Source organism: Trichomonas vaginalis, chromosome I (genome assembly GCF_026262505.1).
Source record: "Trichomonas vaginalis G3 chromosome I, whole genome shotgun sequence".
Lineage (NCBI taxonomy): Eukaryota > Parabasalia > Trichomonadida > Trichomonadidae > Trichomonas > Trichomonas vaginalis.
Window position 1 is genome coordinate 2,730,903 of NC_067203.1, and position 26,902 is coordinate 2,757,804.

At 34.8% G+C, this 26,902-nt stretch overlaps 16 protein-coding genes and 2 pseudogenes across 18 annotated transcripts, besides 1 other annotated feature; 10 read left to right on the top strand and 8 right to left on the bottom strand.

Moving 5' to 3' along the window:
* Positions 1 to 500: 500 nt before the first annotated feature.
* Positions 501 to 26,902: part of a mobile genetic element that runs on past the window's edge.
* TVAGG3_0916860 (uncharacterized protein) lies at positions 1,868 to 2,230 on the top strand (the record flags this gene model as incomplete). The annotated part of the gene is made up of 1 exon (XM_051252045.1): positions 1,868 to 2,230. One exon carries the CDS (start codon positions 1,868 to 1,870, stop codon positions 2,228 to 2,230), a length of 363 nt encoding a protein of 120 aa, XP_051077619.1.
* On the top strand, positions 2,249 to 2,490 carry TVAGG3_0916870 (annotated as a pseudogene). Its single transcript has one exon. A coding segment is annotated over exon 1 (242 nt).
* Positions 2,495 to 3,343, bottom strand: TVAGG3_0916880 (uncharacterized protein; the record flags this gene model as incomplete). Its single annotated transcript, XM_051252046.1, has 1 exon — positions 2,495 to 3,343. One exon carries the CDS (start codon positions 3,341 to 3,343, stop codon positions 2,495 to 2,497), a length of 849 nt encoding a protein of 282 aa, XP_051077620.1.
* On the top strand, positions 6,120 to 6,275 carry TVAGG3_0916890 (uncharacterized protein; the record flags this gene model as incomplete). Its single annotated transcript, XM_051252047.1, has 1 exon — positions 6,120 to 6,275. The coding sequence occupies one exon, from the start codon at positions 6,120 to 6,122 to the stop codon at positions 6,273 to 6,275; it is 156 nt and encodes a 51-aa protein (XP_051077621.1).
* TVAGG3_0916900 (phage tail repeat-like family) lies at positions 6,295 to 6,879 on the top strand (the record flags this gene model as incomplete). The annotated part of the gene is made up of 1 exon (XM_051252048.1): positions 6,295 to 6,879. The coding sequence occupies one exon, from the start codon at positions 6,295 to 6,297 to the stop codon at positions 6,877 to 6,879; it is 585 nt and encodes a 194-aa protein (XP_051077622.1).
* Positions 7,034 to 7,618, top strand: TVAGG3_0916910 (His-Me finger endonucleases family; the record flags this gene model as incomplete). The annotated part of the gene is made up of 1 exon (XM_051252049.1): positions 7,034 to 7,618. One exon carries the CDS (start codon positions 7,034 to 7,036, stop codon positions 7,616 to 7,618), a length of 585 nt encoding a protein of 194 aa, XP_051077623.1.
* On the top strand, positions 7,992 to 9,800 carry TVAGG3_0916920 (DNA/RNA polymerases family; the record flags this gene model as incomplete). The annotated part of the gene is made up of 1 exon (XM_051252050.1): positions 7,992 to 9,800. One exon carries the CDS (start codon positions 7,992 to 7,994, stop codon positions 9,798 to 9,800), a length of 1,809 nt encoding a protein of 602 aa, XP_051077624.1.
* Positions 9,855 to 10,715, top strand: TVAGG3_0916930 (uncharacterized protein; the record flags this gene model as incomplete). The annotated part of the gene is made up of 1 exon (XM_051252051.1): positions 9,855 to 10,715. The coding sequence occupies one exon, from the start codon at positions 9,855 to 9,857 to the stop codon at positions 10,713 to 10,715; it is 861 nt and encodes a 286-aa protein (XP_051077625.1).
* TVAGG3_0916940 (organellar and viral DNA polymerase type B) lies at positions 11,172 to 12,068 on the top strand (the record flags this gene model as incomplete). Its single annotated transcript, XM_051252052.1, has 1 exon — positions 11,172 to 12,068. One exon carries the CDS (start codon positions 11,172 to 11,174, stop codon positions 12,066 to 12,068), a length of 897 nt encoding a protein of 298 aa, XP_051077626.1.
* On the top strand, positions 13,390 to 14,214 carry TVAGG3_0916950 (KilA, N-terminal/APSES-type HTH, DNA-binding family; the record flags this gene model as incomplete). The annotated part of the gene is made up of 1 exon (XM_051252053.1): positions 13,390 to 14,214. One exon carries the CDS (start codon positions 13,390 to 13,392, stop codon positions 14,212 to 14,214), a length of 825 nt encoding a protein of 274 aa, XP_051077627.1.
* TVAGG3_0916960 (protein of unknown function, DUF4106 family) lies at positions 14,230 to 14,514 on the bottom strand (the record flags this gene model as incomplete). The annotated part of the gene is made up of 1 exon (XM_051252054.1): positions 14,230 to 14,514. One exon carries the CDS (start codon positions 14,512 to 14,514, stop codon positions 14,230 to 14,232), a length of 285 nt encoding a protein of 94 aa, XP_051077628.1.
* On the bottom strand, positions 15,603 to 16,022 carry TVAGG3_0916970 (protein of unknown function, DUF4108 family; the record flags this gene model as incomplete). Its single annotated transcript, XM_051252055.1, has 1 exon — positions 15,603 to 16,022. One exon carries the CDS (start codon positions 16,020 to 16,022, stop codon positions 15,603 to 15,605), a length of 420 nt encoding a protein of 139 aa, XP_051077629.1.
* Positions 19,054 to 19,464, bottom strand: TVAGG3_0916980 (protein of unknown function, DUF4106 family; the record flags this gene model as incomplete). Its single annotated transcript, XM_051252056.1, has 1 exon — positions 19,054 to 19,464. One exon carries the CDS (start codon positions 19,462 to 19,464, stop codon positions 19,054 to 19,056), a length of 411 nt encoding a protein of 136 aa, XP_051077630.1.
* TVAGG3_0916990 lies at positions 20,818 to 21,491 on the bottom strand (annotated as a pseudogene). Its single transcript has one exon. A coding segment is annotated over exon 1 (674 nt).
* Positions 21,876 to 22,559, bottom strand: TVAGG3_0917000 (protein of unknown function, DUF4106 family; the record flags this gene model as incomplete). The annotated part of the gene is made up of 1 exon (XM_051252057.1): positions 21,876 to 22,559. A coding segment is annotated over one exon (684 nt), but the record flags the coding sequence as incomplete, so codon positions are not given.
* On the bottom strand, positions 22,562 to 22,795 carry TVAGG3_0917010 (protein of unknown function, DUF4106 family; the record flags this gene model as incomplete). Its single annotated transcript, XM_051252058.1, has 1 exon — positions 22,562 to 22,795. One exon carries the CDS (start codon positions 22,793 to 22,795, stop codon positions 22,562 to 22,564), a length of 234 nt encoding a protein of 77 aa, XP_051077632.1.
* Positions 23,470 to 23,795, bottom strand: TVAGG3_0917020 (protein of unknown function, DUF4106 family; the record flags this gene model as incomplete). The annotated part of the gene is made up of 1 exon (XM_051252059.1): positions 23,470 to 23,795. A coding segment is annotated over one exon (326 nt), but the record flags the coding sequence as incomplete, so codon positions are not given.
* TVAGG3_0917030 (attachment subunit-related family) lies at positions 25,110 to 25,754 on the top strand (the record flags this gene model as incomplete). Its single annotated transcript, XM_051252060.1, has 1 exon — positions 25,110 to 25,754. The coding sequence occupies one exon, from the start codon at positions 25,110 to 25,112 to the stop codon at positions 25,752 to 25,754; it is 645 nt and encodes a 214-aa protein (XP_051077634.1).

Below are 26,902 nucleotides of genomic sequence, written 5' to 3' on the forward strand. Positions count from 1 at the left end.
ATTTCATGGAATCAATGGAGTCATAATCAAAGACCTCATAAACGAGAAGAAGAAATTGAAAATAATGAAATGGAAATCATTGATGACATTAAAGAGGATGGAATTCCTAAATTTTGTAGAAAAACCTTTAGAACTAAGTTAGGAGCATATAAACGTAGAGTATTAAATCCTGAATATCTTAAACATCAATTTAAAAAGGAAGACTGTGAATTATTAAACGCTAATGAATATGAAAATGCTAAATCAAAACTGAGATATAAATATATTGGAAGTGATGAAAGGTGTAAAGATAAAGATAAAGTTTATTCAGTTTCATATAATAACTGGCACACGTTAGGGATAAGAAAACATTTAGGAGATTATGGGAAATGTTCTGAATTCTTTAAATCTAGTATATACGAGAGAGTAAAAGAAATTAGAAATAATTATTTTCATGAATAAAAAATAAACTTTAAAAATTCATGTCTTATATTTTTGAATAATTTATTTTTTTAATTCGTAAGAAAAAAAAAAAAAAAAAAAGGTAGTGGGGCCTCCAGGCACTTCGTGCCCTCTAGCCCCGAAGATGTTTAGTATAATTGAAGTATAAAATGAGTTTTTTTTGGGTGAAGGGGGCTTCCCAGGCACTTCGTGCCTTCTAGCCCTAAAAATTTTTGAAAGTCGTTGTCGTTGACTTTTCGGTAGAGGACTCAAAATAGTATAACTATGTCCGGACAAGTAAGGGTCTATCGTCGCTACAGTAAAGTTACGGGCGTTCCAAGGAAGTATACTTTGAGAGACTCTTTAGAAACTTTAGAATGAGATAGGACGGTTATTTTACAAAACTGACAAGACTTGACCGAGTAGTTTTCATGTTTTGTCAGTTTTCTGTCACTTTTCAGGTAAAAACATTTTTATTATATATATAAAATGAATTTTACAAAACCACCGTTACCCTTCTTTGGAAATAAGAGTAGATGTAAAGATATTCTATTGAGAGAACTTAAGAAACTATCGAATGGTCTAACATTTGTAGATTTGTTCGGTGGAAGTTTCTATATATCCCATCTGTGCCATACCGTATTCCCAGACTCAAAGATTATATGCAATGACTTCGACAACTATATGAACCGTCTCAAACATATACCAGACACTAACAAAATATTGAAAGAGTTAAAAGAAAAGATACCTATAGGTAAGATGGAACGTATACCATTAGATAAGAAAAATATTGTCAGAGAGGTTTTGAAAAAAGTAGAATATATAGACTGGGATAGTATATCTGCTAGACTATTATATAGTGGTTCTATAAGAGTTCATGACATTGAAACACTTATGTCAAACGTTTTATATCTTAACTATACAAAGGTTTTCAAAGAGGACATAGAAAAATATATTGAGGGTATAGAGTTTGTGAGATGTCATTGGACAGAGTTGTATGAAAAATATAAAGACAAGGAAAATGTTTTCTTTATAGTGGACCCGCCGTTCTATAACACATGGGATTTTCAATACCAAGTAGACTGGACTTTGAGAGACTCTTTAGAAACTTTAGACGTTTTACATAACCATCCATGCTTTTACTTTACATCCGATAAAAGTGGTTTGGAAACCGTTATGAGATGGTTAGAGGACATACATGACTATGAGTTTAGATATGACAAGATAGAATATGAGAGAGGTCCTATAAACCGGAAAAAGTGTCACAACAAAGAAATTTTATTGGTAGGTAAATGTGGTTTGAAATAGGACTACTTGTTTTAGGTTTTTTCCATTGTGTCATCTATTTCTTTGACGTGGCAGAAAAGTACAGAGAATATGAAGATGAACCAATGCCTGCAAATGTTCAGTATATGTACTCGTAAGAGATATTTTTATCTAATATTAAATGGACGCACAGAACTTAGCGAATGCACAGCAACCTGGACAACCAAACCCAGAGAATATTCCAAATGAAGTTAGAATACAAACTGTAATGGCAAACTATGGTCAAGTGCCAACAGATGTACAAATGCAAACTGCCATGTCAAATGACGCTGCGTTAGGTTTGCCACCATGGTATGCAAATATGAGATGGAAAGAGTTTTATACAAACCCTGAAGTGGGATATAAACAACTCTATGCAGATGACGCGAACACAGGAGTTGACCCAGAGTATGTTTTCTACCAGAGGAGAAATAGAATGTATGAGCTCCAGTTAAAGAATGCTATGGAACTCAACAGGAAACGTAAGAGACTAGGCGGACATTAGATTTTTACATATAGTAAAATGGGTTTCTTCAGTAGTATTGGAAACTTCTTCAGAAGAGTTGGAAGAGGTATATGGAATGGAATAAAATCTGTCGGAAGAGGAATTTGGAACGTGTCAAAAATATTGGTAAAAGAGTAGGTCAGTTTGTTGGTATTATACCTAAAGACCCTGAACCAGAAGAACAAGCTCCTGTTATACAACAGCCTGAACCTGCACCACAGTCTAGTTGGCAACCAAATCCAACACCTCAACCGTATTAAAAAATTATATTTTTACCGTTCGATAGTAGTTGTATATGAAACTAAGTTCTAAGTAAAACGCATGGTATAATGGAATTATTCTCTTTCTTCCATCTGTAGTAAACCATACTTGAAAGTCTGAAATACTTCCACTTGGTGGTTCATATAGCTTTGTAGGTTTTTCGTAAAAGTCATTTGCCAAGCATAAAAAAGAGTTTTGTGCACCAGAAAATGAAGCATGAACTATAATAGCATCTGAGTCGAAAACATTTTCATATGTTCCATTAGGGTTTTCGACTTCATAAAAGTCCGGGTGTACTGGATATTCTGCAGGCTGATTTAACATCCTCAAAAATCTATACCATGCCAAGTTGTTATATTTTGTAGAAATATAAACGTTTTCTCCAAGGTCTTCTATTCTGTTGATTTTAACAGTTGCATTTTTCCTGTCATAAACAATATCGAGATGGTACTCTCCTTCGTCAATGTTGTACTGTTTTGCATATTCGAGATAGATATCGTTTATTTTTTCTTGAAAAGCTTGAAGAGTTGTTTCTAAGTTTACAAGCAAACTAACTTGTAAAAGTTTTCCCTGTTCAAATTTCTCATACGTACGTTTTTCTTTGTTATAGTATCGAACTACAAAACCGACCGTAAATGGGAAACCATGTATGGCTTCTGAAATGAACTTCATTCTACGAAAGCCAATAGCTTTTGTGACGGATGGGTCTCTTAGCCATCTTAACGGGTAGTCAAAACGATAGCCTTCATGCTTTACGGTCTCTGTCTCAAACTTTTGACCGACATTCGTAAAAAGTTCATCTAATGGTTTAGTTGTAGCAACTCTAGAAGTTTCCTTTTCTATTGGAAGCATATTTTATCTAGAATAAAAATGTCAAATGAAACAGCGTCTATGAGAGAAATACAACACAACCGACAACTCATTATACAAGCTCTAAATAAGAACACAACAAACTTTTCAAACTATTCTAAGATATCTGAGTCATTGAAAGAAGGAAGCTTAAAACTGACATTAAACCCAATGACAGATGAGTTTCTGTTTCAAGACAACAAGAACCATACTGTTTGTATAAATCCAACAAAAGGAACCTTAAACGAGAAACCTATAAAAGAACTTCTTTTGAAAGCAGATGTTGACAACAAAGCTGACAAAGAGTATGTCATTGAAAAAGTTCAAGAAGAACATGACAGAGCAGATGCAACATATGCAACGAAAGAGGATGTTGAAAAGAAAGCAGATAAAACATATGTTGACGATGAGTTAGCATGTGTGGCTAGTGCGTTAGTGAAGAAGGCAGAAGTAGTATATGTGGATGAAAAAGACAATGAAATTAAAGAAAGGGTTGAATGGTATAATGAACGGACATCAAAGATTTTAAAAGCTAAAGCCGATACAGGATGGGTTTCAGGATGTTTAGACCTTAAAGCCGACAAGAACCATACACATACCATTGCAAATATTACAAACTTACAAGAAACCTTAAACAGGAAAAGTGCCGTTGGACATACACATACCATTGCAAATATTACAAACTTACAAGAAACCTTAAACAGGAAAAGTGACGTTGGACATACACATACAAGTTTTACAACTTTTACAGCAGACGACATAGTATTGAACTTTGACCTTGGTTCAAGTGCACCTTCAGAGAATCCGAGTACAAGCGTAAAAGATACTCTTAACAATTTAGTTAACAGTTGCAGGAATATCGAAGAGCATGCCAGAAACTTTGAAGCATATGAACTACCAACAATGTTAGATAAGAAAGCAGACAAAACAGAGCTTCAAACATTAAAGACAGAAATACTTCAAACCATTTACCCGGTTGGTTCTATTTATACGTCAATGAACTCTACCAGACCAGAAGTAGTACTTGGTTTTGGAACTTGGACTCAAATAGTCGACAGGTTTTTGTATTGTGCAAACTCTTCAAAGGAAACAGGTGGAAGTAAAACGATTTCAGGTGAAAATTTACCTGCACACAGTCACTACATAGATTTAAGTACATCTCAAGCAGGTTGGCATAAGCATAGATATTGGGATTGGTCAGCAATGACAAAAGGTAAAGGATATGATGTTAAAGACAACGTTAAGTTTGCTATAGATTGTTACTGGAGTAACACTGAGGGAGGAGGAAACCATATACATCGCGTTTCAGGGTATACGCAAACAACGGGACAAAGTAAAGACTACATGCCACCTTACATGACAGTTTACGCATGGTATAGAAATGCTTAGTCGTCATGTTCCACTTCTTTAGCATATTCGTCTGGAGTTGTCTTATATTTGTTAGGAACTGTCTTTGAAAGTATACCACCTTGAACTTTGACAAGTTTGAAACGAGGTCTGACAATAGTCGTTTTATCTTCTGCTTGCAGTCTGTACATTTTGCCATGTTTGCCTAAAACTTCATAATATTCTCTTGTATACTTTCTTCTATTTTTACGAACACGAATGTGAGTACCTGTCGGGTACTTGTTGTTGTCATAGTCAATAGTATTTTCATATGGGTCGCGTTTAGGTATTTCTATTTTTACTTTGTCACCTTTCTGAAGTTTGAAGCCCGGCATTCTTTCTTGTTTGTCTCTTTTGACTAAATTATTAAATATATAGTCTTTCTCTAAGTCAGGGTTGTTTTTCATTTCTTCGGGGGAATGGTTTCCCAAACCTTTTTGTTTACGGCTATTGTAAATATTTAAAACTTGTCTCATCTTTGCCATGGAGAAGTGTCTATATTTGTCGTCATATGACATTTCATTTGCTTCACCACCTTGTGGTTGGTTTAAGTCTCTTAACATTTTTATACAACCGTCAATGACACCAAGAGCAGAATGGTTTTGGTCGACAATGAAATATGGTTTACATTTTTTGAACGCAGATAGTTTTTAATATCGTCTGATTTGAAAGAACTTTCACAGTCAGATGTCAGTTTTTGTTGGATGGTATTTGTCAACGAATATTGTCAAAGCAGTTTTCACATCTAAAATATTTTTGGACTGTAATGGTATGGCTTCACAGTATCTTGTGTTTTGACCGACAAATATTAGCCAGTATGGTGGTCCATCTTCTCTATACCTCGGAATGTTTTCCAAGATATCCATAAACCAAGCATTGGTGTTGAACTAAAGATTTTACCATGAGTGCTTTCTTTTGTCGCTTTAGAAACATAGGGGTCCTTGTTTGGATTCGTCATTTTTTTAACCCATAAGAAATGGGTTTATTTGGCGCATTAGCAGGAGTCGCATCTAGATTTTTACCCGCAGTGGGAACAATAGCCAGAGGTGTATTTGGAGTTGGAAGGAAGATTTTGAGTACATTAGGTATACTTAAAGAGAAAGCACAACCTATTATACAAACTGTACAGAAAGTTGGGATGTAGCACGAGATGCAGCAAATCTTATTCCAAATCCTGAAACAAGAGGAAAAGTTCAAGGATGGATGGACAATGTAGGAAGACAAGCAGGAAACTACTATAACAAAGCAAATGACTACTATAACCAAGCAGGACACTATATGGACCAAGGTGAAAGATTCTTTAACAGAGGATATAACCATGCACAACAGTGGGTAAACAATAACCAACCTCAACCGCCTCAAAGGGGAATGTAAATTTTTTTACTGAGATGAAATGAACAATACAGCATTGAGACAAATGGGCTCAAGATGGCTTTGTCGGCTTCCAGCAGTTACACCACCACGTGTTTGTCAAGTTCTTCCTATACCTCAGGAAGTTTTAGACCGACTTAAAAAACAACAACAACCAGTTGAAAACAAACCAAACTAAAATTTTTTACTGAGATGAAATGACCGAAGAAGTTGAAACGGTAGATTTGACACCACAAACAAAAAGTTCAGAACCATTGTCAAAACCTGTCAAAGAACTTACAGATGAAGAGAAAAATTCAATAATAGAAAGTGTGAGGTCTGGAAATACAAACCCTAACTACAAAGTCACTTTTCATAGAAATGGAACGGCTAGTATCTCAAAAAAGAAACAGACTCTCACAAATAAAATATTGAAGTCTGAAGGAGTTTATGAGACAACAGATGGAAAAGTTTACTTCACCGACCAACAGTTCATTATAGAACATCTCATTGACTTAGAGTCGAAATATTCTACACTTTACAACAAACACAAAAAGTTGAAAGGAAAACAAAAACAAATGGCATATGATATTTATGAAGATGTTGACGACACAACTGTTCCTGCAAGTGAGCTAAAGTCAGCAGAACCGAAAAGTGACGAAAAACCGATAGAAGAAGAAAAACCAAAAACTGAAGATAAACCAAAACCAAAGTTTGGTTTGGAGACTAAACCAAGTCAACCTTCATTAGCTGGTATGGGTTGGCGTCAAAGACTTATGGTAGCGGGCGGTTATGTTAAGTAAAGGAAAAAAACATTTTTTTATTTTATTTGAAATGTACGCTGAGTTTGTTGGAGAAGACCGTTGGGAAACTTGTTTGTTAGATGAGAAATATGAAATGGCATACCATTTAAAACAAAACATTTTTTCAAAAAAATATTTTTTTATTTTATTTGAAATGTACGCTGAGTTTGTTGGAGAAGACCGTTGGGAAACTTGTTTGTTAGATGAGAAATATGAAATTCACTGTTGTGAGTCATTTGAAGTCAGAAACAAAAAGACAAAAAGAGTTTTAAGCGAATGTGAGCGAAATGACGGATATGCTACTATGAGGATGGGTGGAAAAAACTATTTTAAACATATTGTCATTGCAACTCATTTTATACCGAACCCTAACAATTTACCTTTTGTAGACCATATAAACCATATAAGAAACGACAATAGACTTGAAAACTTGCGTTGGGTCACTCGTTCTGAAAACAATAAGAACAAAGGCAAATTTGGAGATATTGTATTCGAATTTGTCGACGAACTAGAAGATGAAACAATTGAAATTACAGACTATGGTAAGCATACGTTTGAGTTTTACTACTATAGCGAAGAACAAGACTCTTTCTACTTTTATACCGGCGTAAACTATAGGAAATTACAAGTATATTTTACTAAGGCGGGCTATGCTCATGTAAACGCTAGAGATACAGATGGAAAATGCGTTCGAATACTTCTTAACAAATTCAAGAAGCTATATGGCATACCATTTTAAAACAGTATATTTTTTTATTTTTATAAAAATGCCCCCATATAGAATGGATAGAAAATCTGCTAGAATAAAAGCAGAGTTAGAAAGATATGGCTGGAGAGTTTCGAAGAATTTTAAATATAGGAAGGGAAGACCCATAAAAGTCTATGACAAATTGTCTGGTCTTCGCTACGAAATGGACTTAAAAACAGCACGCGCCAATTATCCAAACAGACTAGAGAGGTTAGAAGAAGAGCGTCTTATGAACATGCCTTTCGATGTTAGTGAGCCTCAAGTTGAAGGACACGACGGTTTTGCCAGATTCTACTGGAAACATGACGAACAATTGTATCCTTTGAGAAGGAAAAAAGGAAAAGGTGAAGACGCACATGCTCCCATGGAAAGAACAAGATATGCATATGAAAAGTATCGTGAAGTTAGAAGTAAAATTACATCTGGTCGAACCTTTACAGTAAACTTTGACGAAGGAAAGAACAAAGAAGGCTTCATGGGTGTACTTGCTGCCATACAAGACGGAAATAAGAAAGGACACAATCTCAGACTAACCGTAACAGATTTAGATGGCCATATTTACTATGCACATGGCAATGTCACAACAGCCGCACAACTTCTTGACGCTTTCAAGACTACAAAGAGAGAACAAATGTTTGACTCCGACTCAGATATTTTGAATGCGATTGAAGGGATTGCAAGCGTGAAGTTCGAATGGTATCAACCTAACCCTCAAGCAGTCAGACAACATGCTGGATACTTCCCGTTCATAAACAAGTCTGACATTGACTTGACAAGGTATGGAATTTACAATTCACTTGAAACAATTGTCAATGAACCTTGTATTCTTACATGTCTCAGGAACTCAGGTCTTGTTACAGATGAGAAGATGAAGTATCTTGAGTCATGTGTGAAGACAAGGTACATTCTTAGAGGTCAATTGGCAAAAGTTGCACCGTTGGCAAATGTCAATATCCGAGTTAACATTCCGACTGAGAAAGGTTCTTCACATGACGACTATGTTGTTGACAAAGACTTACCATGGTTGAAGATTGTACTTGTCCACAACCACTTCATGTTGAACGAAAGTCTTACAAACCCATTGTTCGGAAGAGGTAAGTGCAACATTGTCAGAGCTGTTAACATTCTTTTCGAGAAAGGTTTGTTGGAACCAATTCCAGATGACAAGCTGACAGAAACTTTTGTACCAAAAGACGAAACAAACTTTTCATTGTTGGTAAGACCAAAAGTTGTTCCAGACAAAGTTCTAGCACAAAAGAAGTACACAGTTCCAAAAGGAGTTGGATTGTTCGGATACCAACCTGAACCAGAAGAACTTCCAATGAGGTTGCAAGAACTTCAAGATGCTATAAACAAACTTCCATTGAGACATCCAATCGACGTCAAATTGTATTGGAGAGCATCAGAGTTAGGTCAGAAGGTTTTATATGAAACAGGTTGCTTTGACGATGTTTATGAGATAACAGGAGAAGTTTCTCAGAAGATAAGAGACTCGCTTGAATTTCCAAAAACTGGACCGATTGGATGCAACAAGTTCGACTCATATGAAAAGATATACTATGTCGACCTTAACGCTGCGTACATGAAGTTTGTCCAATATATTCCGACTGGAATTCCAAACGAAGATGGTGAGTTCCCGGGAAGGAACTATACAGTTGGAAAGGTCATACAACAACTGTATGATATTAGGAAAGCTTCAAACCCCAAGCTTGCAATGACACTCAAATTGCTTATGAATTCGACATGGGGATATTCCATTAAAAAACCTCAAAAGATGAAGAGTAAACACTATGAGAAGGTCGACAACTTTGTTGAAAGGTTTTCTCCTTTTGTTTTGAAGTACGAGTTCACCGAAGGTCAAAGTGGCTTAGTAACCACATTAAAACCTATTGTCGAACATTGGTCTTACCCTCAGTTCGCAAAAGCAGTCCTTGACAACTACAACAAATTCTTCTCCGAGGTCAAATCCAAAGTTGTGGTATACTACGAGAACATCGACGCACTCATGACGAACGAAGAAGGATACAACAAACTCATTGAAATGGGAATGGTCGGTGAAAAGATGGGCTGTTTTAAGGTAGATAAGGTATTTTCCGAAGTTCATGTAATATCAAAAAGGAAATATTGGGGTATACTTGAAGACGGCACAGAAATAAAACATTGCATGAAATAAAAACATTGCATGAAATAAAACGTTTTTAAAACCATATATTTTTACATATATGAAATGCTTCAGGTTGAAAAACAAAGAACAAAAGTAGCAGATACAAAACCGTTAGACTATATCTTCACAAATGCCGGTAGGACTATATCAGATGAAGAAATTTCATCCGGGGCTTACAGGTTTGACTATCCAATTCGTTGGCTTCAAAGTCCTTCAGATGCAAAGGCAATAGGATTTAGAAGAGTTTTGTTTTCAAATAGAACGAACGCCTTCATGTTCGCAGTATATTTTCATGGTCAGTATAAAGGTTCTGATGGTCTAATAGAAAAATTTGACGAAATGAAAATCTTTACAATTCGTTCAGACGAAAGTCTTGAGAAAACTCTAAATGACTTTCAAACTCAAATAAACAAATACTACTGGGAATTTCAAGAAAAATACGACTCTTTACTAAATGGAACATACTATCTGAAACTAGAATATGACAAGATGAACTCCACCGTTTCATTTCAAAAGATTGAAATTAACCCTCCAAGAGATACAGAGTTTTTATATTGGGGAGTAGACAAACGTTCTTGGGCACAATTTCTTCGGTTACTAAACCAGAACGAACCATTACCACCAGATGGTCCATTTAAATTTATACTTCCACCAGCAGATTTGACAGTTTATAGAAACGTGTTTGACCCTCAAAATGTCATGTGTCATGCAAGTTTCAGTTCAAGCAACAACAGTTTTCTTTGTATTGGTAAGGACTTTTATGACTTTGCTTCTAAATTCTACGAACCACCTAGTAACAGTTTCTCTGACTTTCAAGTTTGGTTCACAACAAACAGTGTGCAGCATATTATTCCATTGTACTATGACTTTTATCTCGAATTGTCTTTCATATACAACTACGGAAAAGTGCTGAAAAAGTATTGAAAAATGAGTTTTGGTTAGATGGTTTTTAGGTGTGCCTATGTGCCTATGTGCCTCGGTCATTTTAACTTCTTTTAAAAAGTGTGACAACAAGACATTTTGACAACAGTCCAGGAAATAAACTTCATCGTATATGTTTTGAAGAACTGAAGTGTGCCTATGTGCCCATGTGTGCCTATGTGCCTATGTGCCTCGGTCATTTTAACTTCTTTTAAAAAGTGTGACAACACGACATTTTGACAACATCGTAGAAAACACGCAAAACTCTTGAATTTTGTATAAAAAGCAACCGTTGAATTTTGTGACGGTTGGTATATTCTTCACAAAATGCTTGTTTTGAGGTCGAGCCAAAAGTGGCTCCACCGTAGAAAACACACAAAACTCATGAATTTCCTTAAGATAAAAAATATATTTTAGTTTTTTTTTAAAAAAATATTTTTTTATTTTTATTGTAAGAACATGTTAGCAACAACAGCACCAAACTCTTTAGTCATGAACCCAACTTCAATGTTAGTAGAAATGAAAAGCTTCATTCCTTCTTCATATACTTTCGAAACAGAAATCCAGAAGATAAAGCAGGAACTTCTCCAAGGAGATTTAGACTGCACTGCAAAAGATGAAACAAATGAACAGTATCTTTATGAAATGCAGGACCTGGTGGAACATCTACCTAAACTTCCTGAAATACAACAACAAAAGCTCACTATTCAAGAATTCGATGAAATAGAAGTCAAAGCAACCGACTCAGTTGAAATTAAGAAGTTCATACGTAATGTAAACTATGAGTTTCTTGGATTTCATTGCAACCACAAAGACTGCGATATGGTATATTTCATGGACATATATAAATCTGAGGAGTTTAAGACCTACGACAACTTTGTTTCGTTAGTTGCTGAGTGTGTCTTGCAGATAAGAGGTGAGGATAGAAGAGGTAAGGTATGGAACCAACAAATAAAACCAGCAGCCTTTGAGTTAAAGAAAACCATTTACGCCTTGGTCATACTTGCAGGTAAGGTTTCAGAATATAACGCTAAAATGAACCCACAATGTTCAAAATGTAAAGCAGCAACAAGGAAATATAACTACTCCGTCAAAGAGATAGAACGTATGAGAAAAGACTATGCTGACTTAAAGAAAGAAGTAGAGAAACCAGCAGAAGATAAAATGGACATGTTGACATTTCTGAACAAAAACTATCCAACAGCTGACGATTTCCTTCTATCTGACGTCAAGAAGAAATATAAAGAAACATTCGGCATTGTTAAAAAATTCGATGTACTAAAAGAAGAAATAGAAGCCACAAAACTGTTTAAAGTCATGAACCATCACAACATATACCATGTAAAACGCTTGTGAAACTTTATGGTAGAAATCTATTTTTGTCTGATTTACGCTCATTAACGATGAAATCATGACAAAACATATACGAAGAAGTCTATTTCCTGTGTTGTTGTCAAAATGTCGTGTTGTCAGTAATTTTAAGAGAAGTTCATTTGACCTGGTGACCTGGTGACCTGGTGACCTGGTTCCACCTAAAATATATTTTTGCTGGAAAAATGACCAAATTTCATGATATAACTGTATTTTTTTGACGAAGTGAACTTTAACACTTCGTCAAAAAAATCCCTGAAATCGTGAAAAAAACTCATGAAAATCGTGAAATTTCTCTAGACCGACTTTTTTCGGTCTTGCATAAAACTCATGAAAATCGTGAAAAAATGACCAAAAATCATGATATAACTGTATTTTTTTTACGAAGTGAACTTTAACACTTCGTAAAAAAATCCCTGAAATCGTGAAAAAAACTCATGAAAATCGTGAAAAATTGCGACCCCGACTTTTACAGGGGTCACCTAAAACACATGAAAATCGTAAAAAAACTCTATGAAATCATGAATTTCCTCAAGATAGAAAAAATAAAATAACGCTAGTTTTTTTAAAATATTTTTTTTATTTTGTATGTAAGAACAGGAAATGACAAACACTGAGTTTGAAACAGTTAAAAAGATAGACAATGAGACCAAAGTGGTTAGAATTGGTGATTTAAACGTAAGATACTCAAATAAATACAAAAAATATTCTTTGTCAGACATTTTAACACTATCTGAAAAGAAAACATCCCACGACTGGGTTAGAAATGCTTCTAGTCAGAAAATTTTGACAAGAAATCCTGAGCTTTTGATATCGGTAAGATTTCATGGAACTACAGCATATCTTATAGACAAAAGTCTTATACCGATAGTTTTGTTATGGTTAGACCCAGTTGTTGGATATAATTTCATAACATATGGTTCATTCGATACGGAACGTTGCAGTGAAGGCTTACTTTACATCGTTCAGAAACCGAAGGACTTCAATACAAAGAGATATAAGATAGGAAGAACATATAATATAACTCAAAGATATGACAGTACAGTCAATAGAGTCAAGGTTGTGTTTGTTAACGATATGAGAGCTGCTGAAACAGAACTGCTTGAAAAGTTTGAGAAAATGTATGGTGCTCCCATGAAAGGTAAAGAAACGTTTGAAGTAGATGAGATAGATAGTGCTATAAAATTATTTGACGAAGTTGCTGAAAAATACATGTAAAGCGTTTATTTTTGGTCTTTTATACAAGATAGAAAATAACGCTAGTTTTTTATAAAATATTTTTTTTATTTTGTATGTAAAGACAGTAATGTCAACAACAGAGAACACAACAACTGCTATCGTTCATGAAGCCATAAGTGAAGAATATGAGTACATACAGTATAACAAACAGTTACGTCTCATTCGTTCGGTCAAAGACGATATGTACCAAATGCAAAGTATTTTGACAGCATGTTTTGCTCCAGATACTAAACATACAGACGATTGGTTCAAAAACCAAAGCACACAAGAACTTTTGAGCGAAGCACAGCGAGACCGACTTTTTTCGGGGTCGCTTAAAACTCATGAAAATCGTAAAAATTTGCCAAATGGTTTGAGAGGTTGGTATGTACATAGACTATTAGTAAATGCTGTTGCAATGTGGGCTTCGCCTCGTTATGCTTGGTATATTTACAGACTTCTTGACGAAATTCATAGACAAGAACGTGAAGAGATGGAAAAGAAACTTCAAGCAAAAGATGAAGTCATTGAAGCAAAAGACAAAAACATACAGAAAAGAATACCACGTTCGGTACCAAAAGGAAAGGAAAAGAACTATAAGTATATGATTTATACTGAAGAGATGGAAAATGAAGAAGACAGAGATATGGTTATGTTGCATTTAGTCAGAAGAAACAACAAAAGCTTTTACGACCTTGCTAAGATTTACAAATCTGACAGAAATTGGTTCTATCGCGAAAACTTACCGATTTCAATGACCCCAAATGAAGATGTGAAACAAATAGTTCAAGATACGTTACCTCAAACACACTATGATATGAAAGGTTGTACAATTCTTACCTTCAAAGAAGACTTACCGCTACTGAAGGAAAAAATAACAGAGTATTTTGACAACTTCAAACAAGCAGAGTAAATGAACCATTTATTTTTACGCTTGACTTTTTACAATTTGAACTTTGTTTGCGTAGATGTGAATTCTGAAAGAAGTATGAGGGTCTTGTATGACTTTGTACTTCTCCCATAGTTCATGTCTGTCAAACTTACCTGCCATGGACTCTTTCATAAGTTCCATGAAATCGTCTTCGGACAATCCGGGGAAAAGTACAATGTCAGTAAGTATTCTCTTTACATCCTTACTTAAACTCTTGGCTGTCTGTACACAAATGACAACAGAGATGTTAAAGTGTCTGAGCTTCTTAAGAATTCGACACATGTCTTGTTCTCTATTCTTTAACAAAGGATGAGAAGCAAAGTCATCTAAGATAAGAAGACATCTGTGAGGGTAAGTCTTCCAATCGTAAGATTGCAATTTCTTCGAAATGTATTCTATCTCTTTTCTGTTGTTTCTGAAGTGTTTCTTCTCTAATATTCTCTGCATTTCCTCATTTGGGTCTTTAAACTTCGAATTTATATACTCATTTATAGCATTGTACTTCAAAACTCTTCTTTGGTACTTCTTTATCCAATCTAACAACTCAGTATCTTTTATACATACTAGTTTTGACTTTTTTATAATATCTTTGAACGAATTGACGGTTTGGTCAAATTGACCCGAAGTACTACAAATAACAACTAACTCATAGAATGGGTTCTTCTCATCTAGTTCTTGTTGTTGTGCAGCCATTTTAAGATAAGTGAAAGTCTTACCCGACCCAGGTGGTGCAATTAGACCTGTTATACCATTCTGAGCAAATAAGAACTTGTCATGTATGGGTTTTATCTGAGCATTTTCCAACTTCCTCTTGTTCTTGTTTAAAACATTCTCAAGTTTTTTGTCAATGTCAGCAAACTTTTTTTCTAACATATTTTTAGAAAAATTAAAACTTTTATCTTTTAGAAAATGTCTAGCGATTTCGCTATCTATATTCGAGACAAGCTTTTCGACAGCAAAACATCTGTCGACCATAAAATCTTACATAGTGTAAACAAGAAAGGTGAATTTGTTCTAAAGTTCTGTTTCTGGGAATATGACAAGAACCATAAAACATTAAGCAGAGCAGTCTTAAAATTTGTCAATGACAGACTTGTTGACAGAGATGACGCCTCTTGGAGAGATGAAGTCCAACAAAACTTCTTAGAATGCAAAGAAGACACATGCGCTGTTCTTGAAGATGAAATAAGAAAACAGAATAGAAGAGCTATTAAAGGACAAAGAACTTTTACAAAAATATGGTTCTGAGAAGTTTGACAATAACTCCACCAGAAAAAAGAAGAAGAAAAGAAAGAAAGAAAAAGTAGAAGAAGAGAGAAGAACCAGAGCCAGAGAAGAGAAATTTGACATGTAAAAATAAAATTTTATTTTTAGAACATTTCTGGGTCAATGTCAATGTTCTCTTCCTCTTTAGGAGTAAACACTGGCTTAGACTCTAAAATCTTTTTACCCAATTTACCTTGAACTTCTACAACTTTAGACTCATAATATTCATAGTCGTCTGCTTTCTTTGGTTCATAAGGTATAACAAGTTTGTATGCTTTGCCTTCTTTAAGGTTTGAGAACCTTCTGTCAAAACTTTCTTTGACTGTTAACAAACCTTCTATGTCTAAGTCTTCAAATTTCGCACCATTTTTAGTCACAATAGCAAACTTAACTGGTTCGATGTTCCAAACTTTGCTGAATGAAGACTTTTCAAAATGGTAGAAGTAAACATTCAAATATGTGAATGGGTCTAGTTCTTCTTTAAGTCCTGACATGTACTTGTTTACTGAGATGAATTTCGTCATCTTTCTATCGGATAAAAAAAATATTTTTTTTAAAATTTACTCAGAAAAATTTTTCTTTGTATATACACATTCTGTATGTCTAAAAGACTTTTGACATTTGCCAAGAATGTTCGTTTAGACGCTGTCATATAACCATACTCTTGACAATATTGTTTATAACGAATCGTACAATGACCTTTCATCTAAACACTCAAAGTCAGTTTCATCTATGAACAGTTCATATACACTCTTGTTTGCTTCTAACAATGTTTGTCTCTCTTCGGTATGTGGAATTTGTCTTGGATTGAACTTAGAAATATCTAATGTCATGAAATATGAGAACAAGTGTTGTAAAAGTCAGATGTTAAAGTTTCTGCTAAGTCGTCAAAATATTCTGTATCTTGCATATGAGAATCTGACGTTCTGACAACTACATATCTTCTGTCAGAACTTTCTAACTTCATCGGAACAGCATTGTTTGAAACCATGACGAAGTTTGCAACATTTTCACAAACTCTTTGGTCTTTATATTTTCTTTCAACAACTCCAACTTTGTCTGTTATAAGACTCTTCAAAGCATCTGAGTTCAAAACTTTTGTTGTATCTATACTTTGAAGTTCGTTACATACTATAAGTTTCATATTCTCTATTGAAGAGTTAAATTTACCGCAGATGTTTTCTAAGTTTGTCATATTCGGATTCGGAATAGCCCTCTAACAGTTTGCATAAGATATCTGTAAAGAAAGTGTTCTTAACCAGTTCCTTGTTTTCCAATTATGATGAGAGCAGTTTCATTTTTAGCACTTGGATGTTGTAAGATGTTTGCAAACCAACATAAGATATACTCATAAACCTTTTCGTTTCCATTGCATATAATTTCTTTGACATGGTCTAACCAAGCTTCTATAATATTTTCTTTCCATTCTACTTGTTCGTATTTATATCCAGTGAAGATAGAATAGAAGTTTGGAGAAGGTGTATAGAACTTTATACCACGAACTGAAAAATCTTCTAACTTTGACAATAAGATATCCCAAGCATCTAACATCTTCATAACCAACTTGTACGACTTTTATTTTCTTAAGTTTCTGTCTACATTCTTGTTCTGAAACTATTGTCGCTCTTGTTTGTTAAAGACAACATCCCATTCTTTCATGACATAACATTCTGGGGCAGAGTCGACATAAATGACTAAACGTTTCAAATTCTCGACTGCTTTTTTTATAGTCTCTAAATGGACACATATTTCTGAAGGCTTGGAAGTCATAAAAATCTGAAACATCTATTCTGTACATTTTTATAAAAATAAAAAAATATTTTTTTTTATTCTTGACTTTGTTGTTGCATTTGTTCCATTTGTTGCATTTGTTGTTCTTGAGCTATTTGTTGTTGAAGTTGTTCTTGTAGTACAATACTTTCACCAGTTGCATCTTCCAATTCGAAACTTTCTGCCGTCATTGACAAATACATAGGACATAAAGTTTTACAGGAACAAAGTTTGCGTCAACTAAGGTTAAGTTTATGTTGCTAAAGTGTTTGAGTTTACTAAAGCTGAAAACTCTGCATTCGAATGAACAATAGGCAAACCAGCAGAGAAAGTGTTGTTTATACGCATGAGTATTTTTTGGTCATTAGTAGTTTCTGTCGACATTCGAATAACACTTTGAACCTAAGTTTGAAACAATATAATAAAAATAGGTGTACTTAAAGTCAATGGAACAGATAGACCTTGTATGACACCTTTTCCTGTTATAGGAAACTGTTGGTAGTAAAAACCAGATATAAGTTTTGTATTATAGCTCATATTGTTTATAGTAAACTCAGTCGGACATCCCAAACATAATGAAACCTGTCTAGTTGCAGCACATGTTACATCGTCCTTAAAGTATTAAAATAAGTCAACAAAAACCTGTTGGTGGTATATCTGAGTAAGTATCTTCAAAGAAGTATTTTTTACCATTCACAACAACAAAGTCTTCTGGTGTCAAAAGAGCAAAACAGGCTTTAGTCGTCATTGTGTTTAAGGTTAGTTTACAATATCGTCTTGAAGACTTTGTAAGTTTGTTGTTATAGAATTATATGACTCAGGGTTTTTAGTCGTAATAGTATAAACCACTAATGTCTTTCTGCCATTTACTTAGCAACTAAATTTTAATGAAATGTTGTGGTCGTCAAATATTTTTATAACGTCTGGGAAACTATATTTTAAGTTCAACGTCTCACCTCCTTTCATAACGTAATATCTTGTCAATGACATTATATGAAACACCACAGCAAGCAATGTCGGGTTCTATTTCTTTTGATGTTTATATCGTCTGCCTCTGTCAAAAAGTTTTCATAGTTTTCTTTCAAAACTTCATGAGGTGCAATGACATATGATTCACTTTTACAGGGTTGTGTTCGACCAAGTTTAACATTAGACCTAAAGCTTGACAAATCTTCTCCTGAGTTTTAAGTTTGTCTTTAGTTGTTGGTAGTCATTTCGAATATCTGCAACAGAACTTAAGTCTCTGCTAACTTCAGGATATGTTGGTTGTTCTTTTACAGGAACTATTGTTATACCATCTTCGTCTTCGTATGGTTTCCCCACTTCAACATCTCTGTCTTTGACATTGACAACAACACTTTGACTGTTTGTTTGAGTTGGTGAATTTAACTTCACATCTGCCACCGCCATTAAACCTTTTGAAACACTTACGCTTCTATTTTTCGGAAATGACATTTTACTTAGAATAAAAAGATGGACGTATTCGGATATCTCTTTGAATTGAAGCAAAACAAAGTTTACACACACAAACAATACAAATACATTGACAGAATAGTTCTTTATACAAACAATGGAAAATGTTATAGAATAGCAGTCTTTGCTGAACCAAAATATTTTCATAAAGCAAAGAAAGTTGGTATAACCGAAATGGTGAAAGTTCTTGAAGCAGACAAAATATAACAACAAAACTGACCGATATTTCTAAAGGAAAGTTTATAATACAATATTATGTCAAAACTGGCGTACTGTCAATATTTGACGGAGAGAAGTCAGTTCAAGAACAACTTACTGACCTGCTGCCAAAATCTGCTCGATGGAAGCTGTCGTTATGCCAATCTGAGGAGCCCCAGCAGGTTTCATCGAACGAATCTTCAAAAGAGCATCTTCCGTGAAAAGTGCTATTGGTTTTGTAAACTTCTTTGCTTTCAATTCATCTGGACCGTCTCTGTCACCAGTATATTGTATTTGTACAGTACCAACAGTTGAAATACCACCCATAAAGTCTTCTGAGTCAGCAAATGGAATGCCAAGCCAAAAGTTTGAACGGTCTCCATTTGTATATTGAGTTTTTTGACCTCCTGTATGAGTCCATACTTTCACATATGGCATAATAGAACTTTGCATTTCAGGGTTAATGGTTGTTGTGAAGTTGTTGTTAAAGTTCATAGCATCTAATGTCAAGTTGTATGACCTCATATCTTCAACTGTAGAATATTCTTCTCTTGGATAATATTTGCCATCTATGTTTATATGATATTTAATACCAGGGTTGTAGAAACAAGAATAGTCATTTATAGTTCGTCTGAACAGTACAAACATAGTATCTGCATGTTTCATTGCAGTTGTTAAGGCAATATCTGTTCTTGCACCTGGGTCAGCACTTTGGTTTCCAACTTCACCTGCAAAGTCTTTGACAGATATTTGGTGTATAGGGAACATAAGTGGAACTGCAATATATTTGGCAGCTAAAGCATTTGAAATATCTGGGTCCAACATATAAACGGCAAGTCTGCTTTCTATTCTCTTGCATTCAAATTTTTCGCATGTGAACTTAACTGGGTCCCAAGCAGTTCCAGCAGCATTGAAATAATAGTTTACTTCAGTGTTGAAGTTTGAGAAACCAAAGTCTAAGTCAACTTTGTCTTTGCAAAAGTCACAGAACTTGGTCCACCAGTTCCAGTTACAGTAATAGTGAATGGGTCTTGTGTTGGTGCAATGACTAAGTTATTTTTGCTTGGAGTAAGTTCGATAGAAATTTTTCCTGCCCAGTTTGGCAAGTATCTTAAAAACCTGAAGATGAGGAAAGATGACAAAGGAACTCTAAGTTTCAGTTTTACTTTAGTGGCAGCAGTCCATCTGAACCAGAAAGGTTAACATAAACTCCTGGAACGTTAGGGTCAAGTCTTCTTATTTTCTCAATAGTTGCATACTGGTCTGTTTGTTCTCTAGCTTGTGGTTGTACTGAGTTTCTCAAAGCGAACCATTCATAGTTTGCCCATGTTACTGTTTGAACTAAGTCAGAGTTAGAATATATCTTATATCCCATGAAAACTTCTGGAGCATATTGGTATCCGACATAGAAAATTCCATTGCAACCTTTCTTGTCAGACAACTTGGCAGAAGGTTTTATTTCAATGTCTTGTTCCACTATAAGAATGAGTTGTCAATAGAAATAATATGAAACCTGTCGCATGCAATATCTACTGTTGTTGAAGAACCTTCACCAAACTCACTACATTTCCATAAGAAACAGCAGTTGTATATTCGTAAGTTCCAGGAACTATTTCTGACCTTCTAATGGCATTGTCGCATTCGTTATACCATTCGGAAACATTTCCGTTCATGGCATCCAAAACTGTTGGCGTTATATTCTGAGCGGCGTACATTTCATATGGGTAAAAATATAGAATAGTTGGATTTATGTGTCATAATAGAACCCACGTGGACCAAGCTTTACTTTCTTCCTGGCTGAGTTTTTAACTCTTCTTTTTCCTTCATTGCCACTACTTTCACTAGATGAAGTTACTTCTTCACTACTTTCACTTTGTTCTACTCTTCTCTTCTTCTTTGGTGTCGCTTTTGGTAACTTGCCCTCTGCTTCAAGTTGTTGCATCTTTGCCTCATGTTCACCTAGTATGTTGTAAATTTCCCATGTCCTTTTTGCCTTTGGGCTCTGGTCGCCATCTCAGGTAACCTATATCCTAGAAAGATTTTGTCATAGTTTGTATTTGAGTCTTCGCGTATTGTTTGCATGACTCTTTCCTGAGTTTCCGGTTCAAGCTCTTCAAATATAGCTTGTCCATATGGAATAAGCTCGTTTCCAAATATATGTTTTTGTAGCCATTCTGGTTTTCTTTCCATGTTACCAATAATATCTTTTGTGAATGGGAAAGCTTTTACCCAATGTTTCAGTCTTGCGTCATTTATTTCTGTAGTTGGTTTTATTTTGTCAAGGAACATGTTTTTCAATACTAACATTTCATTTGGTACTGTCCATTTGAGTTTTCTTAAATATTCATCCCTTCTCGGTTCATTGTCTGCAAAGTAAGTTTTTATGACATTTTGTAAACTTTCGTTTGCAAGGTCATGTACAATAGGTTCTCTTCCTTCTTCTCCCTAACTTTCTTTCTAAACTCTTCACCAAATATACCATCTCTATGGTTCTGTGTAGTTCTTTGAGATAAATGTTCTAGAACGTCAGGTGTTATATTTCCATCAGCCATGTTCATTTCATACTGGTCCAAAATATCTGCATCTTTCATATCTTTCAATGGCATTAAAGCCGCGCTGAAAATACCAGCTATATCTGGTTCACCATTCACTTCCATTGCGTCTACAACTTCTTGGAATTGTGGTTGTAAGTTTATGAACCACCTATCCGGGTTAGCTTTATGACCCCATCTCATTGTAGTTCCATAGTCTGCAGAAACAAAAGTAGGTTTGTTTCCATATTGGTTAGGTTCTGAATGAACTTTAAACAATGTTTCATTTCTATATGTTTTGTTGAAATTTAACCTTTTATTTTCACCGAGTTCAGCCAAAGATTGAACGTTATATGGTCGTAAGTAAAAAGGGTTGTTGTATTTGCGTACATTTTCTTTCAGTACTTCCATTCTATGCTGAATATTTTCATCTGGTGTTGGAGTCTTTTGTATGTCGGCAAACATTTTTCGATATTCTTCTACCATGTCAGCCGAATTTTTCTTAGACTCTTGGAAAGATTCCATATTCACCTCATACTCTTGTTGAGGGTCAAGATTTTTCGGCTGTTCCAAATCTTCATCTAGTTCTGTGAAGTTAGTTTCCAAAGGAGGGACTTGTTCGTTTCCTTCAGGCTCTTCTAGCTGTTGTTGCTGAACTATTTCTTCCATGTCTGGTTGTATCTGAACTTCTTCCTGTGGAGTTTCTTGTACCTCATCTGCTGGCATTTCATATATTCCGAGACCGTTTTTAACAAGTTCCCTATCTAAGTCATCCGGACTCATAAACCTTTCTTCTTTCGTTCCGTCTCTATTTTTTACGCGTTTCATGAAGAGAGTTGAAATATCATTTAGCTCTGACACCAAATATCTCGGAGTAAATTCAGTCATGTCATTTGGATGATATGCTATTAAATCATATTCCTTAGCGAGTTTGTATTTTCCAGGTTTGAAATTATATCCCATTTGGTGCTGAGCCATAAAGCTAAATAGGTTCGGGTCAGTATTTCCTTCCTTGAACTTTCTAATAGCTTCTTTATATCTGTCACTAAAGTCAAGAGTATCTGGGTAACCATAATCTTCCTTAAGCATTTTTAAGAATTCTTGGTTTCCTTGTTCTCTACTTCTTTTATGTCCTTGCTCTGTTTGTGGTTGTTGTTGTGCAGGGTTTTGAACTGTTGGTTGCTGTGCTGGTTGTTGTTGTTGTGCTGGATTTTGAACTGTTGGTTGTTGTTGTTGTGCTGGATTTTGAACTGTTGGTTGTTGTGTTGGATTTTGAACTGTTGGTTGTTGTGTTGGTTTTGGTGCATGCCTGTGTCTGTGTCCATGTGACGATGTAAATGTTTTAGGTAGTCCTGGTGCAGGTGCTTCTCTTGGAGGGTTTGGTGGTATATAAGTTCCACTAGCTAGTATATAAGTTCCACCAGCTGGCACATATGTTCCATCTGCAGCATAATGTCCTACCTGACTTTTCGTTTTTAAGAAAGCATTTACTAGGTCTGTTTTGGTCTGTTGTAACTCTTTTTCTTGACTTTCCACAACAGTTGCTCTAACGGCGTCATAGGCACTTTGAACTGCCTGTCTCGTTGCTGCATCTGTTATTTTCGTCATATTTTGTGCTACTTCTCTTAACTCTTTGTCGAAACCTTCAGACTTCAGTTTCTTTCCAGATGAGAAGTCGTTCACTAGTTTCACCTTACTATGAAGAGCTTCGAAGGCGTTCTTAAAGTCAGCATTCATTAAAGCTTCATTTGAACTGTCTTCATCCGCTTGTATTTTTGTCCTTATTGACCCTATAAGTTGGGCTGCTTTAGCGTTGGCTTGGGCATCTAACCAGTCATTATTAGCTTTTATATATTCTGCGCTTTTCATTGCCTTTTGCATGGCTGCGTCGTTATTTTTACTTTCTTGTGCTAAGTTTTCATACTGTACGGTTTGGTTTTGCAACTGTAAAAGTTTTTCTGCCTTTACATTTGCTTCAACTTCTTTTTTATACTCATCGCTATCCATATATGTCTTCAGGGCTTTTTGTTTTATTTCTTCATCTTTCAGTACTTTATATTGAGTAGTATGGTTTTTCAAATTTATAACATCTTGTTCCATTTTTGCTACTTCTGCTGCTTTTTCTGACACTTTTTTCGCATATTCCTCTGTACTTAGTTCTTTCAGTTGTTCTTCTTTCTTCTTTTTCTCTACGTTTAACTCATTGAGTTTCTTTGTGTGTCTGTCATATTCTAGTTTCTTTTCGTTTTCACTTATTTGTTTCTGTATGTCTATGTTTGACTTTTTGACATCTGTTATTTGATTTTTGAGTGAACTCAAATTCATTTGACTTTGAGGGTTATAAGCTGTTCCGTCTGCAGCTCCACCATAGCCTGCCATTTTCGCTAAAAGTGCCGCTCTTAAACCTCCACTCTGTGCACCAATAACTCGGTTTAAGAGCATAGGGTTGCTTGACATTTGTTGCAACATAGTGGGGTCATTCATCATTTGTTGTTGCAACTGTTGTTGTGGTGTCAGTTTTACTATTGGATGTTTCAATGCTCCTTCCTCTTACGTATATTCTTACGTAGCTTACGTGGCATTTTAAGTGAAGTAAAAAACGGTTTTTGACAGATGTTTATATGACACTTTTTGTTCAGCTCAAAAAACTACTCGGTCAAAGTGTTGTCAGTTTTGTAAAATAACCGTCCTATCTCATTCTATAAGGGGGAAAGGCTTCTCAAAGTATACTTCCTTAGAACGCCTGTAACTTTTCCTGTAGCGACGATAGACCCTTACTTGTCAGGACAAAGTTATACTATTTTGAGTGCTCTACAAAAAAGTCAACGGCGACGACTCTCAAAAACCGTTGTGCAAAAAGTTTTACCGTTGGACAAAAAAGTATATATAGAAAACAAAAAACGTTTATAGTTCATTCAATATTTGAGATGGAACGGTTTGCCAACGGAGACTTTCAATAAAATAAAAAAATAGAGGGGGTTACCGTTGACGAAAACGGTTTATTTTAAACTTTTCTATGAGTAGTCCGAAAAAAACAGTTTATTTTTCATAATGGAAGGAAGAAAAAGTGTCGCAAACAATTCGTCGACTACCTCTGCAGTTAAAGTTCCTACAACTTATGTCTCACCATTCTCAAAACCCTTACGACCTCCTATAATACCAAAGCAACTTCCTCATACAATTCAAGACAATTTGTTGGACAATATGCATTTGCACAAAGAAACAGCTCAGCCAACAGGTCAGGCAACAACAACTATCGGAACAGAAGCATTTTCAGAAGAAGTTCATACCAATCAGACTCCAATCGAACATACAGAAACACAACCACCCGAAAATACAGAAACACATCCAATCGAACATACAGAAACACATTCTGCAATGACCACTAGGTCGCAAACACGATATCTCGCCTTTTGCAAACAATTTAAGTCTCAAATTCAAGACACACAAGATAGCGACACTCCTCTTTCAGAGAAAGTTCGTAGAAAATACGCAAAGAAAAGGTTAGAATTGTTAGATAAGTTAAATGAACAGTGGGGTTCAGAAGACAATCGAGATTATAACGAGATGTTTCAAGCTGTCATGGATGCCATTCAGCCTCTTGAAAACGAAATAAAAGACCCTGGCGTACTTGTTGACATGTTTGCTTCATATTTACCCGTTACTGCCAATCTCATAGCGTTGCAAGCTATTGACCAGTTCATTCACTTGTTTCCAAAGAACTTGCAGAAGCATTTACAAGAAGTTAAAGTTGCTGAATTTGTCCGTTTATATCCAAATTCATACAATTATTTGGAAGAATTGAATGAACATGGTGAAAGGTCATTCTATTTATATTTCTACACAAAAGACAACCAGTCAAAACGACTATACTGCATTGAACCTATGCCTCAATTCGTAGACAATTTCCACGTTATAACAACTGTTGCTTTAGATATTCCTGCCAGAGTTCCATATGGAGGAACAGTAACTATCTCAAGCTTTCCCAAGGGCTATAAAGGAAAGCCTCTCACAATTGCAAAATTCACACACAGCAGTTGCCAATTTGTTCAAGATGTCGAGTTCCATTTCCTCAACAATACGACTTTCATCATAGAGACTCCTCAAGAAGGTATATACAAAGTTTTCATTGCAGGATTTGTTGCTCCCAATGGCGAAGAAGAAGAAGTCGAAGAAATTCTCACCTCAGAGAGCGAAGAAGAAGAAGTCGAAGAAATCCTCACCTCAGAGAGCGAAGAAGAAGAAAATTTCCAAGACATTCAAGATTCAGAATATACCGAATAAAAAAACAATTTAAGACTAAAAATTTAATTTTATTATAATATTTTTATTTTTTTCATCTGGTCTTTGTATCATTCCTCCTCTAGTTTCTTAGGGGCTAGAGGGCGCAACGCGCCTGGAAGCCCCACTACTTTTTTTTTTTTTTAAGAAATGAGTGAATCAAAATTCGTGACTGTGAATCAATTAATGGATAAACTTTCACCAATTCTCACCCAGGTTAAACAAGTAGACGTTTATTTTGATGATTGCGTACAAAGTTTATTTTATAAAGGTAAGTTTAATATTAAACCTATTGCTTTTGCATTTGATGGTAAATTAATCGAAAATTCAAAAATTTGGGAATTAATTCCGGATATTGAATTTATAACAAATATTAAGGATAAATGGTTTAAACAACAAAACCACCTCACTAAAGTTCTTTGTAGATTAATGATTAAAACTGAGGAAAAAGAATTTAACGGGTTTAAATATCATCCATGTAAAATTTTAGAACTTGGTAACGAAAAACTTCAGAAAAAATTAAACGAAAGACTATCAAAAGATAAAGTTGAAAGAGTAAATAAACTCGCTAAAGGTAATGGTAATGATGAAGAAGAATTTGATGAGTTCAACATTGAACTTTAAGAAACTAATGATTATTTGAATTTATGAAATCAATTATTTGATTCATTCTTTCTTCAATCTCTTCTATTCTTTTGTTAAATCATTAATTTTCATTAATGAGGTGATTCTTGATTGAGGAATAGATTTCAAACTAACCACTCCTTTTATTTTTGAAATTTTGAATCCATCAACTTTAAACATTTTATTCAATTTACATGTTGTCAATTCTTCAAATATTTTTTTATTATTAGCATAATAGTCATTAAATTCTTCAACAGATGAAAAAATTTTTATTTCAGTAATTGGTTTAACAACGTTTATTTTTTGAACATTTTCACTTTCATTTATTTCTTCCTCCTCTGTTTCATTTATTTTTAAAATCGGTTTCATTTATCATTAAATAAAAATTAGAATATAAGTGATGAAAATATATTTTTTAATTAATATTAAATCAGAAATGGCGGCAGGATTCTTTAAAAAATTATCAAAAGTTTGACGGTTTAATAATCTTTTTATGAACCCACCTCAGCTTGCTCATTCCATCCCAG